Raw genomic sequence first — 17,340 nt, 5'->3', positions numbered from 1 at the left:
TCACTGTTTTGAGAGTTTGTCAGTTATCAAGGTTTCTAAAACCCTTTCAGTCAACGCCAGAATTTCAACTGAATCCTGCTTGAAAGAAATGTTCCCTCTAGCCAGCTTGTTCTAAACTAAAACCAAAACTGCTTCAGCAAAGAACCACACCTAGGAACCTACTCACCCCTATAATTAACTTCTGGTTGACCCCTTTTTTCTATTGTTTATCACCTGGGCAGCTTGGCCACATGATCGGTTACTAGAAGCAAACTCTTGTTTGCAAGAATTCATGGGAAGAATTTTACCCTCATCATGTGGGCTGGGCAGGAGCGGGCACGGGCAGGTGCACAGCCGATCGCCGCCCGCGTTCAACTGTACGCCACCATTTTACGTGGGTGGGCCAATTAAGGCCCGCCCAGCGTGACACACACCTGGAAGTGCTGAGTGCTCCCTGGGCAGGTTGGGGGAAGAGGGAGATTCGGGGCCTGCAGTCTTTCACAGGGGCTGTCTCAGGGAGGTTATTTTCATTATGAAAACTTCAAAAAAAAAGAAAAATTTATTTAGACACGTCCCCTCGTGACAGTGTCACATGAGTTGAGATATGTCGATGAATTTTAATACAAAATTTTATTTGATTTATAAAACCTTCATGAAATCTCATCCCACCCGTGGATGAGGTTTCATGATAAATGCGAATGCTACCTTGGCTCTTCGTCTGCCCGCCAACCTTAAGGTTGGACGGGCAGCCCTGCTAATTCTTTCAATTGGTTGTTAAATGGCTTCAATAGGCCTTTGACAGTTCGGCGGGCACACAGCCGTCTCTGGTGCGCACCCGCTGAACTGAAGATCGGAATGACACGCGGTGATGTCGGGGACGCATGCCCGACGTCACCGTGTGTCATTTTACGTGTCAGCGAGTGGGGCCTGCCTCCACACGCCGACCAGAAGATTCAGGCCCATATTTCAGAGAAACCTAACTCTTAAAGGGACCATCACCTCACCCCAGCATGAAACATAATTCTTTCCTCAAAAACACATGGGCCATCACCCTACATTTTGTCAAAGTTGAATTTCAGTTAACTTTGTATCATTGAGGTGTGTCATTATAGTGTCGCTATAATGGATTTTACAGGAGGAAATCCGAGCTCTGATTGTAGAATTGATTGATGTTCGCACTGTTGGGCCAGAATATTGCTGTTGGCGTGCGGGGGCGGGCCCAACATGCGGACGCACAAAATGACCCGCTATGATGTCAGGCGTGCATCCCGACGTCATCACACGTCATTTAGATATTTTGTTTGGCAGGTGCGCGCCAGAGGGGGCTGCATGCCTGCCGAACTGTCAAAGCCTATTAAGGCCATTAGGAAAGTAATTTAGCTAATTAACAGCACTGCCTGTCCAACCTTAAGGTTGGCGGGGAGGTGAAGAGCCCAAGCAGCCTTCGCGTTTTTCAGGAAACCTCAACCACTGGCGGGATGAGGTTTCCTGAAAGTTTAATAAAATAATTAAATAAAATTTGCAAAGTGCACAAACATGTCCCAGCTCATGTGACACTGTTACATGAGGGGACATGTTTAAATAATTTTTCAGATCATTACTAAAAATTTGTACTAACAACCTAATCTCCCTGAGGCAGCTCTGTGCCTCAGGGAGATTCCTGCGCTCTTTCGCGTGCATGTGCAAAAGAGCGCAGGCCCCAACTGTCCCTCCTCCCCCCACCCACACAGGTAACGTTGAGCGCTACCGGGTGCGCGTCACGCTGGGCGGGCCTTAATTGGCCCACCCATGTAAAATGGTGGTGCAGCGTGCAGCCGATTGCAGGCGGCAGTCGGCTCCCCACCTGCTCCTGCCCAGCCCGCCCGACATAGGTAAGTTTCTAGCCTTGATTTACATAGAATAGGAAGTCTACACTGTTTGGTTCAGTGGACCAGTTATCTGTATGTCATGATGCTTCCTGCACCACCTGTAACCATTCACAACAAATCACAAAACTCTTGGAATACTTTAGTTTAGAACATCAAACTTTCAGTTGTTAGGAAATGCATTCTTTAAAAAAGACTCTACATAAGCATTTAATTTACTTAGTGCATTTGGTTTTTCTTCATGATCTTATTGGAAGACATCAGTAATTTATATTAATTTGCTTCCTTTTGGATATAAGACTTGTTCCACATTCTCATATTATCCCTCAATTAACTTAAGTAAACAGAAAGATTTATGTTTTCAAGGCGATTTCTAAGTTGTTCGTAACCTAAAATTAATGTGGTAATAATTTGGGAAGTATCCACTTGTGAGACAGCTTTTGAAACTTAAGCATGGAAAGGCAATGATATATAAAAACTGTCCCTGGGATATTGTGCTAGCTCGCAGCCACGCAGCGTATGGACTGTGGCCCATGGTTCGGACACCCCTGAACTAAAGGATGCTCTTACTGTTTTCAAATGCATTGTGTTTCAAAGGTGGGGAAACTGCCTCTGGATGTAGTGCTCAATTATACCTCTTATTGTGGACATGAAGAAGCACAATTAATTGTTTTTGTTGAGTCCAAATATACTTAATATGCGACAACAAAGCAGGAAAACTTTATCAGAAGCCTCTGAACCCCAAGATAGCTTCTAAACATGTTCTTGCGTATTTTAAAAAATGTGCATTGAAATACTTGATGTTCCACAAAGCATGGTAACTTAGTTGTCAATTATTCAAAACAGTGATACAATTCAAAAGTTCTTGAGACTTCAGGGCTTCAATGTAATTGATCCAAAAAAAAATACCTCGAGCAGTTTATTGACATCATGTGAACCTTGAATGTATTGCAGCAATACACACACGGTAACACAGTCATTTTTTAGTCACTTTTTTGGAAGTAAATACTTGAGCCAGAATTTCCGAAAAGACACATTTCATCCAAAATTGGCCAAACAATGCAAAAGATCGCAGAATTTCAAGCGAAAATTACGACCAGTGTAAATTGAGTTTCGTGATCTTTTGCGCTAGTTTAAAAACGTTGTACTAGAAGTTGGCGCATTCCACAAATTAGGCCCCGTCTCCAGATTGAACTGATCACCATTGTGCATTTCTGCTAATTGCTTTTGTTTGCTGGCCTTCGAGGAACCTCTTAAAATTAAGTATTTTTAGGTGCAAAGGCATATGCATGTTTTAAAAGCTTCTTTAAAATTTATAAAGAAACTGACTACACTAATGCCACTAGTAAATGGTTCTGTCTAGATTATCTGAAATAGGGTTATTCATGGATGGCAGACCAGACATGCTGATTAAAATAATTATTTTTTGTCATGAACCTATTTTAGGGTGTATTCATCAAACTACACCAGGGGCAGAATCTTCTCTTCAGCGGGCGGGGGCGGGCCCTGCATGCCAACGTGTAAAATGATGCGAGGTGACGTCGGGCGTGCGTCCCAAAGTCACCGCGCGTCCCTCTGATCCTCCGTTTGGCAGGTGCGCACCGGACTCGGCTGCGCGCCCGCTGAACTATCAAAGGACTGTTAAGGCCATTAATCAAACAATTAACCCAATTGAGAAAGCTGTCCGTCCAACGTTAAGGTTGGCGGGCAGGCGAAGAGCCCAGGCGGCTTTCGCATTTTTCATGAAACATCATCCATGGATGGGATGAGGTTTCATGAAGGATTTATTAATAAAATAAAATTTTTAATCAAAATTCATAAACATGTTCCAGCTCACGTGACACTGACACATGAGGGGACATGTCCAAATAATTTTATTTTATTTTTTTTTTTTCTTTACAACTGAACTTTATCTCCCTGAGGCAGCTCCATGCCTCAGGGAGATTTCTGCGTCCTTTCGCGCATATGCGCGAAAGAGCATAGGCCCCAACTCTCCCTCCTCCCCCAGCCCGCACAGGTAGCTCTAAGCGCTACCGGGTGCGTGTCACGTAAAATGGTGGTGCGCAGCCAATCACGGGTGGCAATAGGTTCTGTGCGTGCCCCGCCTGCTCCCGACCAGCCCGCCCGATGGGGAGAAAATTCTCTCCCAAGTTACCACACTTAAATATATCACAGAATATTTTCTAATGCAAACATTTAAAAAAAAATCTTCTAATTCGCTGCTCGACTACTTCAGTTCATGAAAGACTTTAGTTCCAGCAATATAAAAATAAGCCTGTGCGGAAACTTGAGCAAAAAATTCACTTTGCCAAAGTAATTCAGTTTGTGACCAGTTCATGACTGTGGCCAAAGTGGAAATCGTGGTTTTGACGATTTACATTCAGTATATATTTTAATCTTTGATTTCTTTCCAAGTAAATTTCTGCATCAGATAATAGTGAGAGGGAGCAAAATAGGGTTACAATGGGGTAATAGATGGCTTTTAAATAAGTTGGCTATTCTAGTGATAATATATTCTACTTTACAGAGTTAAGACACATTATGTAATGTTTGGTTTTTGTTATTGGATATGGGAATCAGATTGAATACTGGATTAACTGTGAGATTTAATATATTTTGTGACAAACCACCAACACATATTGGCCACACTTAGATTGATTATCTTAGATTGAAGAGCTTGTATGTTATGTTTCTTTGCCTTTTTAAAATAAATGTTAACATTTTGCTTACATTGAAGTGGAAGACCCTTGATCTTTCCTACAGTAATCTCTCTTGGTAAGAATGTACTGAGGAGCAGCTCAGTGATGGAACTGAAATTTTCAAATTCTAATATACTTCAATCTATTGATAAATAATGACTTTACCGCCTTCACTCTAATTCTTTCTCCCTTTCTAATCTAACAAAAATTAATGAAAACCAGATTGCTGTGGCCTGATTGAATCCACACAAACATATAAAATATACACACTTTATCCAAAGTATTTTAGATATATTTTTGAAATCTGACATAGCACACCTAACTCCAGATAAATGCGTGTCTAAGGGTCCAAGGATATAAGTCATTATACCAATCCACATTCCATTCTCTCAAGTATATGGACAATCGATATAAGATATAGAAATCATCTGAATCCAATCACCTGCATTTTAGGGATTTAAAAGAGATCACTGCAGAGATAGTGGATGTATTGGTTTGACCTTACAGAGTTCCCTAGAATCTAGAACAGTCCCCTTGGATTAGAAAGTAAAAAATGTAACCCTGTTATTCAGGAAAAGACAGAGAAAATAGGAAATTATACGCTAGTTACCCTGAAATTGGTAGTAGGAAAAATGTTAGAACCTAATATTTGAGTCTTGGTAACAGGACAGTTGGAAAATCATAATTTTCAACACAGGTTTATGAAAGAGAAATCATTTTTGATAAATCTATTAGTTTTTTGAGGCTATAATTAGTAGGGTGATTAAGGGGGAACTAGTAGTTGTAGTGTACTTGGATTTTCAAAAAACATTCAATAAGGTGCTACACAAGGTTCTTACACAAAATTAAGATTCATGGGATTTGGGATAATGTATGGATTGAGAATTAATCAATGGATAGAAAACAGAGAGTAGGAATAAACATTTTCAGGTTAGCAGGTCGTATCTAGCAAGGTATTATAAGGACCACTGTTTGGGCTCAGCTATTTACAATCTGTATCAGTTAATTTGATGATGGAATCGAATATAATGTGTCCAAGTTTGCTGACCACACAAAGCTATGTGGGAAAGTAAGCTTGAAGCAGCCGTGAAGAGGCTGCAAATGAACATAGACAGTTTAAGTGTTTGGGCAAGAGTATGGCAGATTGAATATAAAGTAGGGAAATGTGAAGTTATTCATGTTAGAAGGAAAAATAGTAAAGCAGAATTTTTATTTAAATGGTCGGAGATTGAGGAATGTTGCTAGTGATAGGGACCTGGATATCCTTGTACATGAAACAAAGAGCCAACAGGCAGGTACAGGAAGCAATTAGGAAAACAAGTAGTATGTTGGCCTTTATTACAAAGGTATTGGTGTATAAGAGCGAAGAAATGTTATTGCAATTGTATAAGGCCATGGTGAGATCAGATTTGAAGTATGTACACAGCTTTGGTCTCCAGACCTATGGAAGAATATACTTGCCTTGGAAGGAGGTTAAGAAGGTCACCAGACTGATTCTAGGGTGGGGGGATTGTTCTGTGAGGAAAGATTTGAATAGACATAGACCTACATTTCCTAGAATTCAGAAGTTGGGTAGTTGCTTTCACTGGAATCATATAAAATTCTTAAGGGGCTTGATAGAGTAGATGCTGCGAGGATGTTTCCCCTTACTGGGGGGGGGGGTGGTCTAGAACTTGAGATTACAGTCTCGGAGTAAGGGATTGGAACAGTGTTTTCACATAAAGGTTGTGGATCCTTGGAATTCTCCACCCGAGAGAGCTGTGGGTGCTCGGTCTTTGAGTATATTTAAGACAGAGATAGATAGATTTATGACTATTAAGATAATTAAGGGATAGTGCGAGAAGGTGGAGTTGAGATAGAAGATAAGCAATGATTATTTTGAATGGCAGAGCAGACTTGAAGAGCCAAATGGCCTACTCCTATTTCTTATGTTCTTATTATTCTAGTATGATTACTCACAAATGAATATATTCTCTTTACACAATTTGTTAAAAATGTATCTAACAAATGAGATAAAGGTTTTCAACTGTCTTTAATGGCACAATGTATTCTTTTGTGGTTAATATCTAGAGAGTGAGATTTAAACTAAAATGGATTGTAGGTTTAGAATACTAATACATCAAATATTCTTGTTTTCTTAAAAACATGTTCTATTAATTGGAAGGTGACATGATCTCCCCATTTTAAAAACAAGTGGAAATTATATCAATATTTATGGTATATGATAGTTGAGCTCTGAACTTGTAAAAATAAATATGTATTCAATTGAAAAGCTGAGTGAAAGCAGAGAAGTGTGGCCTGCAGAGAGCGTGTTGTTATTTAAACACTACACTTGAGTTTTTAACAGAAATATAATTGAAGGAATGAAGAAATTTCAGTTCAAATGTTAAGGTGTGTATTTACTATAAGTATAAATAGAAACCAGCTGTAAAATGTAGATATTTCATGGTTCATTTACCATGAATTTAGAACATGAGCTTTTCTTCTTTTATTCACTGTGTAGTGCAGTCAGTCCCCATTTTCTTTCAAACAGAAATTAAACTGTTTCCAAGAAACCTAGGAATTCAGTGGATAAGTTGATTGTCACTTTGGCACTTGCAGCATGTAAGGAGAGAAGAAGTGCCAGCATAGACTTCTTATGCCAAATGGCCCATTTCTGTGCTGGAAATTTGATGTAATTCTATGATATAGAAAAACGGCTGGGAGAGCGGGGTTGAGGGGTTGGGGCTAGTGGTGGCAATGGCGGGCAAGTTGATTAGTGTCAATATAGTTTAATAGTTGACAACTGCAGACCTACAGTTAATGCTCCCATTTATCCAGATTCAGTAAGGCAATGGCTGGAGAAGTTGCTGCAGGCATACATACACAGGTTTTCGCCTGATGGATTCTGTGCCTGGATCTGTCATTGGCTCCTTTGTTAGTTGTGCTCTTTGATGTTGTAGAGCATAGAGATAGTGCTTAACCTAAAAGGATTAAGCCACTTGAGAGGCTTTCCACCTGTGCAATTCAGACTCTAAGGCAGCTTCTGGTATCTTCCTGTGTAAGGTTTTTAATAAATACTTGGATTGGACGAAGAGTTGAACTGACTGTTAATTTTAAGCCGCTTATACAAGATGTGGTTTGTTCCTTTCAGATTTTTTTTTAATGTTAGCAAAGATACCCTTACTGTTATAGAACTTCTCAGCGTGGTTTTCTCGTATAGTGTAGATGCTCCGTTTTATACTATTTTATGTAAACTTTCATTTTTCTGCACCCAAAGCAGAATAAATGGAGTAGTTGGACATGTTGCCATTTTATCAAACTATAAATGTCCTTAAAAGTGCCTGGAATGAACCTAGGCTTTATTTGTTTCGTATGTTGCAAAGGGCATTACACTGTTTCATCTAATTGGTGTAATATGCAACCTGTTTGTTGTTCTCTGTCAAATTAGAATATTAGTGGGGAAAAAGCTGTTTCCTGTCATTTACAGAAGGATTTGTATATGTAAAAGCTGCTTGAACCCAGTGGTGGTGTAGAGTTATGTTATGACGCCTTAAACGATTGGTGGTTTTGGGTTTCCACCAATAACTTGTGTGAGATTTTGCTATTAAATAGTATTAAAATGTGTTCATTCTTTGCCAAGTGCGAAGTATCATCACAGAGAAGTTACTTACTGGTTTTATCAATTCTCTCCTGCTGGATGAGTCAGAGATGGGAAAAGGTGCAGTACATCATGAGAAGTCGTATGTCTGATCAGTTTGTCTGCCTTGTATTAGAGAGACCTGCAGCAATTGATTTCAATGGAAATGAAAATCAGGTGGGCTCTAAAGCGTATGGCTGCTCCATTCTGCCAGTTTACCACCCAAGTGGTGGTGAAAACTACCCTCGGCATGTTTTAAGTGAAAATGGGAAAGGGGAGAACCTGGGGAGGTGGGGGAGAGTTCTGTAAGTCACTTTGAAAGTCAGTCCAGTCTATAGACTGGCTCCTTGCCCAGTCCTGAACCAAATAATCCAGGTCTGATGGACTGTCTAGTAGTTGAGTCTGTTTCACCATTGATGTGCTTTATTCTTAACCAGGTTATTAAGTGGAATGCTCCACCATGCCAGGGATTCTCTCCCTGAAGGAGCATAGAACAGATCCAGCTGGGTTTGCTAAAAATTTCTCTCAATGATTGTAGAAAAATGTTAATAGTGGTTGGAGATGGCTGCTGATGAAACTCTTGTCCTCTTGGACAAAGACTGCTAGGTGGTGAAGAGCTTTTCTGAGGAATTAAAATAAAGCATTAAAAAAATCCCAAACCATTTCAAACAAGGACATTAATTTAATTGTCTTCGTTGTATCTATTGATGTTTCACAAGCTACAATATTAAGTTCATTCTCTGTTCGATCTCCAGCTTTGGGATAAACACACATTTTTTAAGTGCATGAATTTCTTAAAAGATTCCATAAGAAGCGAATCTAATACAAAATGTTTTATCATTAGAATCAATGAAACACTGGGTAATTAGCGTTATACTGTACTGTAGATTACTAACGCTGAACTATTATGCCAGGACTCAATGAACACTCAGCCAAGAAAACTGATGCATATCAGAACAATCTGGAAGTTTTAGAAATACTGCAAGGCCTTAAATAAGGGAAATGAGGATTCCTCCCATTTTGATCTCAATCCTCCATGCTGTTTGGGGAGGAGGAGGAGAATAAGTTTCACCTCATTAGATCAGTTTAGATATACAATTTGCAGTTGATTCTTTTAGAAAACTTACTAAAATACAGTTCTAATAACATCCAACTCCTACTTAGGTGGACTGTTACTCTATTTTTTCTCTACTTTTCCTTTTCACTCGAGGAAGCCATGCTCAAAGATGGCCACTTACATCACACACTGTCAAAATTTCCATTTGACTAAATGTTGAATAAATATTGAAATACAGCATTGGCCCAGAAATGGTCAAAATAATAACAAGGCTAATAGCACTCGCTGTTATTTGTGTGCAAATGCCACAGCAACTTTAGGTGAGGCAAGCTTCCCCAAAGCAGTATCTCGCTGTCTGAACACCCCTTCAAATGCATTGAGTGGCGCAAAGTTCCTGTTTTGCATGGTAGATATGATGTGAAATTGTCACAGAAGGTCAAGTCATTTCAAGACTGTGTTCACTTTAAAAGATGTATGAGTGTACCTAATGCCAGTCAACCTCACAGACACTGAAAACTAACAATTACAAATTTAGAGTCTCATTCATTCAGGTTTTATTGTTGGGGCTGAATTTTCCCCCTGTTGGGGGTGTTGTGCGGTGGCGGGCGTGTGCACCAGATCAGCGCCCCTAATTAGACCAGCATCGCCATTTTTGGCCCGCCCAGCATGATGCACACCCGGAAGCGCTGTGCACTCCATGTGCGGGCTTGGCGGGGGGGATTCCCTGAGTCGGGGCCTGCACTATTTCGTGCATGCGCGCGAAGGAGCACAGAAATCATCAGATTAGTTAAAGTTTTTAAAGGCTAAATAAAGGAAGGAAAAGAAAATATTTTAAGACATGTACCCTCACGTGACAGTGTCACATGAGCTGGGACTTGTCAAGGAACATTTATGAAAAACTTTATTTAGTTTATAAAAATTTCATGAAACCTCATCCCGCCTGTGGATGAAGTTCCATGAAAAATGCGAAGGCCTCCTGGGCTCTTCGCCTGCCCACCAACCTTAAGGTTGGACAGGCAGCTCATTTAACTATTTTAATTAGTTTTTAATAAGCCTTTGACAGTTCAGCTGCGCGCCCATCAAACTGGAAATCTAAATGACGTGCGGTGATGACGCACGCCCGACATCACCGCATGTCATTTTATGCGTCGGCAAGCGAGCCCCGCCCCGCTCATCGACCCAAAAATTCTGCCCTTGGAGATTTTTTTAAAATAGTATTTTTTTCTTTAGTCGCATGGTAGTACTGCACTTGCGTATTGCTGAAAAAGAGACATGCTTTTGACGCTTTTCATCTTGCACACATCAGGACAGACACAAGAATGCCAAATTTCAAAGGGAGCAACAATTTACACTGCATGAGAAAGGGGTGCAGATTGCTTGACAAGTCAGCACTGATTGGTCAAGGTGTTTCTTTAATTCAAAAAAGTGCAATGCCTGGACATGTTCCTTTTGCCTGCAGAGGACAGGCCCCTGTGTATACGCAGCTTCTAACAAGAGTGAGTAAGCCACATTGCAGGTCCGACTAATGATCTTAAATTGGTTGTTAGGTAATTCTTAGCACATTAGGGATTGTTTAGCAAGTGCTGTCCAACTGCGGAATCACGTCTAATGTTAAATATTATGTTTTGAGTTTTGCAAGCATGGGCTAGTTTAGTATGGTCAGTACCCTGCCTTTTGCGAACAGCAGTAGGGACTGTTTAATGTGACCCACCAGTCATTAGGATATATGGCCTACGTACCTGGTATCACACTGGCGCTGAAATTCTTATACCACATAACTCATTTGTGTGGTAGGCAGAACGTCTTTTTGGCTTGATGGCAGCATCCAGTTAGTGAAAAATTTAACTTGTGTTGCCTGTGCATAGTAACAATGTGAAATAGCTAGCTTCACCTGTTGCTCAAATTTTTGTGATACCTTATCTTTCCATGGTAATTTGAAGTAGACTGAGCATTTTTCACTTCCAAAACTGCCGTCTTAGGCCCATTCGTGCGTATGTGATACACAGCAACCAATGAAATGGTCGGCATAGCCATTATCCTGCAGGATAGCTTTTATGCATCCTATTTCGGTGTTAAGCTTGCTCAGTGAACAAATAGCTTGGGCCCTTTTTTGCTTTGTCATTTTTTTCTTATTCCATACTTTTCCTCCGTTTATTTCTCTTTCTGTACATGATTTGACATTGAATTCAACATTCTACCTTATATTTCCTTGTTTGCAACTTGAGCTGCTCACTTCACAACCCTTCAGTCTGATTGGTTGAGGAGATGCACAGTTCCTTGCCTTGTTCACTCAGATCCCAGATACCCTATAGAAGGCATGGAGCCATTTCCATTTCGCGCTTACAGCAACTTGCAACAAACAAGCAAGGACAAGTCTAACAACAGGCATATTTCGTGGTTCACCACAGCAATGTTTGGGCCATTGTTTTAGTTTCTAGTCTGTGGGCAGGTTTTTTCAGACAACGGGGTTTCCTGCCCTGTCACCCGAAGAGTCGTTGGGGAACGTACCCCTGTCAATACTGGCTGTCCTGGAACATTTAACACTCCAAGGAAGATTAATTGGCTAGGGGTGAGACTTCTGCCCTCACTGTGGAGGAGGTCCCACCTCTGAGAGCTGCCAGCCATCTGATTGGTCAACAGCTCTATAGTCCCAGCAGCTCTACTGGTGTCAGCTGCAGACATTCCCACCAGTCAAAGTGCGGGAGCTCACAGGGCCAGGTAGGTGAGGGGTCTTGTGGCGGAGCAGCCTGGGATGGGAAAGGGTGGAGGGGGGGTCATGATGGCAAGGCCAGGCAGGGAGGGAGCACCTGGAGGGGGTGGGGGCAGACCTTGGTGGGATTGGGGAAGGGCCCTATCTGGAAAGCAATCCAGAGATGGAGGTCCTCCCCTCCCTTTCTCACCGGAGACCCCAGCAGGGTGATACATTGGGCTTCCCCACATCCCAACCTGGTCCCTGAACTCCTCTCGCCAGCCAAAGAACTACGGTCGGGGTCGGGGGGAAGCGCCCTTAAGAGCCGACCTCACCCACCCCTGTAAAATTGCAGACAGGTCGGGGGAGGGTGGTTGGAAGGCCGCCCTGGGAATCTTACAGGCCCTCCGCCTACAAACACACTGACCGGGGCATCGTAAAATTCTGTCCTCTGGGTTTTGAAAAATTTAACAGGTACATATTTGAGAAAAAGTGGAAATGCTACAGTGATACACTTGGGAAAAGCAAGGCTTAACGATTATTGGTAAAATATGAAAATTCAAGGAAATATTTGTTTTCTTAATCCTATGTAGATTGATGGAAAAATCCATCATTTCAATTGTAACAAAATGGGTTGTCTAGTCACTAGTTTTTTTTAATAATGGATCTTCCAGAGGAATTATTTTAAAATGTTATTGCATATGAAATGAATTGATAGGTCAATTTAAAATTATTTTCAAAGCAAACCAACCAATTCATACTTATCAGATATTCGATCTATTATTTAGCATTAACTTCTTAATTTCTGTGTACCTTATTACATGGTGCAGAATGTATACATGCTATTATAGAAAATGATTCTTTAATTCTGCAAACTTTAGGGCATTCCTATTTATTGACCAACAAAGAGTTAATATGTCAACATAAAGGATATTTTCGTTCTACGTTTAGTAGCTACCCTGTTTTCTACAGACTGAAAATCAAGATATTTCTATGTCACACATGTACTTCAATTCTCACTCATGTACAGTGTTTATCACAGCTGTCAAAATGTTAAGGCTTTGTGCAGTATTACATCTGAAAAATATACTTTATGTATCCCTTCTGATCCTAGGCAAGGGTAAAGCAGGACTACAGAAATGTACAGAAACATAGAACGTCAGAGTACTCTGTTCAGGAGGGTTTCAATGGACAAAAATGAGAATGACTGCTTCAAATGTCTATTCAATAAGTTAACTACTTCATGATCACCTACAGGAAGGATGTATGCTAATATATAGGAGGGACAATGTGCAAGAAAATAACGCTAATAAAATGAGCTAGCAAAAAACTGCAGTTGGATTTTAAAAAAAAGTCATGAAGTGACCTCTTGTATACTTTTAATTACTTGTAGTTGCAACCACCGCTTAGCCTTTTGGTGAAGAAAACTTTGATGGTATTTTGTGCCTTTGATGGTTAATTATCTTGAAAATGTGATAAAGACTTGTACTCATTTGGATTCTGAGGAAAAAAAGGATTCGGCCACCATCATCAAAGTGTAGCTCACTTCTGACCTGCGGAAGACAATTATAAATTTTCATTTAGAGCTGTTGAAGATTTAATTAAAGGCATTATCAGTTGCCAGCTGCAGGGCAGTGCGGGGAAAGTGAATTACATCTGCTGATTATTGAAGGTGGAGAAGTACTGATGGTTTTTGTTCTGTTTCTTCCTTTTATAGATTCCACTTTCTTCCCGGGTCGATGTGCAGAGATCTTTGCTAAAGGTCAGAGCATTGGCAAGCTGGGAGTTCTTCATCCTGATGTTATCACCAGATTTGAACTGACCATGCCCTGCTCTGCACTCGAAATCGACATTGAGCCCTTTCTTTGAAGGATGAGACTGCTTCTTAGCTGTTATCACACTTTTTGTGTCCTTCAGTCATTCTGAGCGAAGAACAGCTACTGACACTATTCAACTGTAAAGATAAATATTTAATAAGGCAAAGGATCCTATGCTTCGTGGTTAAATATATTCTTCCTACTGTAATTTTATCCGTTTGCTTGAAATGTAATAGTACATTCTTCAGCATAAATTAACTAAAGCTATAAATGTACAATGCTACAATTCAGTGCAACGTATAAGTGTAATATTACAATCAAAATGTTGATACATAGCGATCTAACTTACCTGCTGTAATAGGAACCATTCTATTTAAGGAAATCCCATTCATTTTTCTTAGCAGCTAACATGATGTAAAAGAAATGCATATGTAACTGATGAAATAGTTTTAATAAGTGGCATAAAGCCAACTTGAGGGTTTCCCCTATTCCATGTTAATACCAGGTGCAAAAAGTGGCAACTGCCAATAGCTACCATTATACATTTTATGCTGCAAATGCCTAAATCATGTAATGTTTGCCTGTCTGCAATGAATCAACCATTTTTTTTGTCTGACCCATAAGGATTTAATAGTATTTACTCAGTTGAATTGGTGCAGTTGCCACATTACTTTAAATGTTGAAACTGCACTACATCTGTACACATACATATAAACTGCATCATTGATTTAAACAATTATGTTCAGAAAAATATTGAGTAATGATAAGGACATTAGAATGTTACCTATCTGACTACAATACCTAAATTTATATCCTATGTGATTATCTGTAACACTCTCTTCAGAATGAGCTTTAATTAGTCTTAATTAGGCTAGATATGAAAAGGAATGAGAAACAAAAGGTTCTCAGTGCCAGACAAATGCTCCAAATAGTTGTCAAGCAAAGATCAGGAATCGCAGTTTTAATTGAAAGCTGGATTATTTTAGGGACTGGGACAGCTTAGTGTGAATGTGGTACGCATCATTCAGTTGAAGATTGATCTGTTGTTCAATTCTAGGATTCTCTATTTTTAGTTTACACAATTGATGATACTGAAGCTATATATCCAGAGTTTTATAACTATTGACTATTATAGTTTTTTTATGAGAGTATATTACTCTCTGGAAGCTTATAAAAAAAAGCTGATTTGTAGCATAGGTTTAGGATTCACTTGCATATTATTCTCAACTCTCTCCTCTTGGGTTCCCCCTTTACTATCATCCTTTGCAACTTTCCTTATTGCATTTGAAGTTACTTAATGTTCTGCCGATTGGCTGGCAGGATGCAGCAGTTTTATTTCCTGCAGTTGTATGGCCCACCACAGTGGCCTGGTTTAGAACTAATGAAACCCATCTCGTGCCCTTAGGCATTTTCAAACTTTTGAAGTCAAAATAGTTTTTTGTTGCCAGGAAATCCTGGCAGTCACTAACCATTTCACTTGCTTTGGAATTAGTTTTGTGTGTGTAGTATATATGAAGCTTAAAACAATTCTTTCCAGAAGTATTACACGTAAGCAAACAAAAAAGCCTGAACTTGGTGATTAATTCAATAGTGAAACTCTAATCCACGCCCATTGATTTATAAAGAGTGCACCTTAATCATTCTCTAACATTCATACAGATTTTAAAGAAAATGAGAGTTATTTCCTTAATTTCCAAGAAGAAACTTGAATAAGATTGACTTTTAAAACTAAACTTCATCTACTGCTGGCATCCAGGTAATTCAGCAAATGAATCCGCTGATTCTCTGAGGCATACAAGTCAGCAAGGTTCTAGTTTCAATCCCATGGCTGCATTGGGTTAGCTGATCTCAGTTGGCCAGTGACGGGGGTACTACAGTTGGTTTCAATGTTCCTTCCTTAAGGAAGGAAAAATTGGCCAGACATCCTTCTCCTGATCTTCATCCAGGACCTTTTCTGGAAGTGTACTTGTTTAGAATTTGAAAATCATTTTCCTGAATGTAGTTAAAACCCCAAATTCCTTCCAACAATCCAACAGGATCACTTCAGGGTGAGTCTTCTAGTGTCCTTTTGAAAGTCCTTTCACTCAATCTCCTGAGTATAATTGAATTGACTTTCAGCTGTGCAAGCAAGCTCTGGTGACTCCTGGGCCTTTAAATCTCCACAGGTTCCAACTCTTCAAACAGGGAATTTTTTTTCACCAGCATTCTGCTTGGTGGTTGACACAAAACAGCCTTTCCCTCTGCTTGGCATACTAGCCATTGTTTTGTGGTCTTCCTTTTGTCTCTGTCAGACTGAGACTGCAAAAAGACCAGCTGCCCTTCTTTTGTGCCAAGGTATGATACCTGAAGTTTGAGTTTCAATCTGGGCTTCTGTCCCCATGACAACCAAATCACATAGCCCAGACATAGTTCAATATGACCATCATCCTCCATTCTAGTACATTCTGTTTTAGACTGTCTTCTTTCAATTTAAGGTAAAACACAACTGTCTTATAAAGCCACCTTGTGCATTATTTGATAGTTTAACTGTCCCTTGAATAATTCACCCTCCTTTGGGTGAATATGCAAAGTATAATAATTGCCAAAGAAAGGTGGCTTGCTTGACTTCAGGTATTTCACTCTTTATTGTCCATGTGAAAGCACACTGGACATACTACCCACCCTCCCATTTAACGTATTATTGGATCAGTTAAGTGTCACTCCTTGATTTAAAAATGAAACCTGTTTCAATGTCAGTTTAGAATACAGTTTTGAAGGAGTGAATTGTTAATCCAGATTCATGAGGATCTTCCACTTACCTTACTGTATGGTAAACAGGATTGTTACATTTTGGTTTCTTTCTGCTGGAATGGCCCCCTAGCAGTAGTTGTACTTTTGGACAGAGCATTAAACAAGAAATTATTGGAGCATGTAATAATAGTGGGGGATTTTAATCTTTATATAGACTAGACAATCAAATTGGCAAGGTGACCTAGAAGATGCCGGTTTTCTGCATCAATACAATGTGGAACCAACTAGGGATGAAGCTATTTTAGTTCAATTGTGTAACAAGTTAGGGTTAATTAGTAATCCTAAAGTAAAAGATCCACTAGGAACTAGTGATCGTAACGCAATTGAATTCCATGCTAAGTCTAAAAGTGACACTTTTCAATCACAAACATGAATCTTAAAGCCAATTACATAGGTATGAGGGGAAAACCAGCTAAAGTTGATTGGGTAAATAGTCTAAAAGGTATGGCTATAAATAAATAGAAACATGAAAAGAATGCAAAAATTCAACAAAGATACATTCCATTGAAAAACAAAAACTAAGCAAGAAAGAGCCAAACGTAGCTTATTTAGGGAGTTAAGGATACCATTAGATTAAAAGAAGAGGCTTCTCAGGTTGCAAAGAAAAGTAGAGTCTGAAGATTGGAATTGTTTTAGAAATCAGAAAAGGGCCACCAAATAATTGATAAAAAGGGGAAATAAATAGAATATGAGAGCAAACTGGCCAGGAATATAAAAACTTTGTAAGAGCTTTTGTAAGTGTATAAAAAGGAAGAGAGTAGCCAAAACAAATGTTGGTGCCTTAGAAACAGACATGAGAAATTATTATGGGGAATGAGGAAATGC

General features: G+C 39.7%; 1 protein-coding gene across 3 annotated transcripts in view; it reads left to right on the top strand.

Annotated features, from left to right (window-relative positions):
* farsb (phenylalanyl-tRNA synthetase subunit beta) overlaps window positions 1–14,341 on the top strand; it is a 61,219-nt gene extending 46,878 nt beyond the window's left edge. For all 3 annotated transcript variants that reach the window (XM_078563705.1, XM_078563707.1, XM_078563708.1), the window contains one exon: window positions 13,626–14,341. In XM_078563705.1, coding sequence (XP_078419831.1) covers window positions 13,626–13,777 — 152 coding nt within the window. In that variant the 3' untranslated portion in view covers window positions 13,778–14,341. The remainder of the gene's footprint in view (window positions 1–13,625) is intronic.
* The last annotated feature ends 2,999 nt before the right edge of the window (window positions 14,342–17,340 follow it).

This window comes from Cetorhinus maximus, chromosome 19, assembly GCF_964194155.1.
Source record: "Cetorhinus maximus chromosome 19, sCetMax3.hap1.1, whole genome shotgun sequence".
Lineage (NCBI taxonomy): Eukaryota > Metazoa > Chordata > Chondrichthyes > Lamniformes > Cetorhinidae > Cetorhinus > Cetorhinus maximus.
Note: the sequence above shows the minus strand (reverse complement) of the source record. Positions and strands in the feature narration are given on the sequence as shown.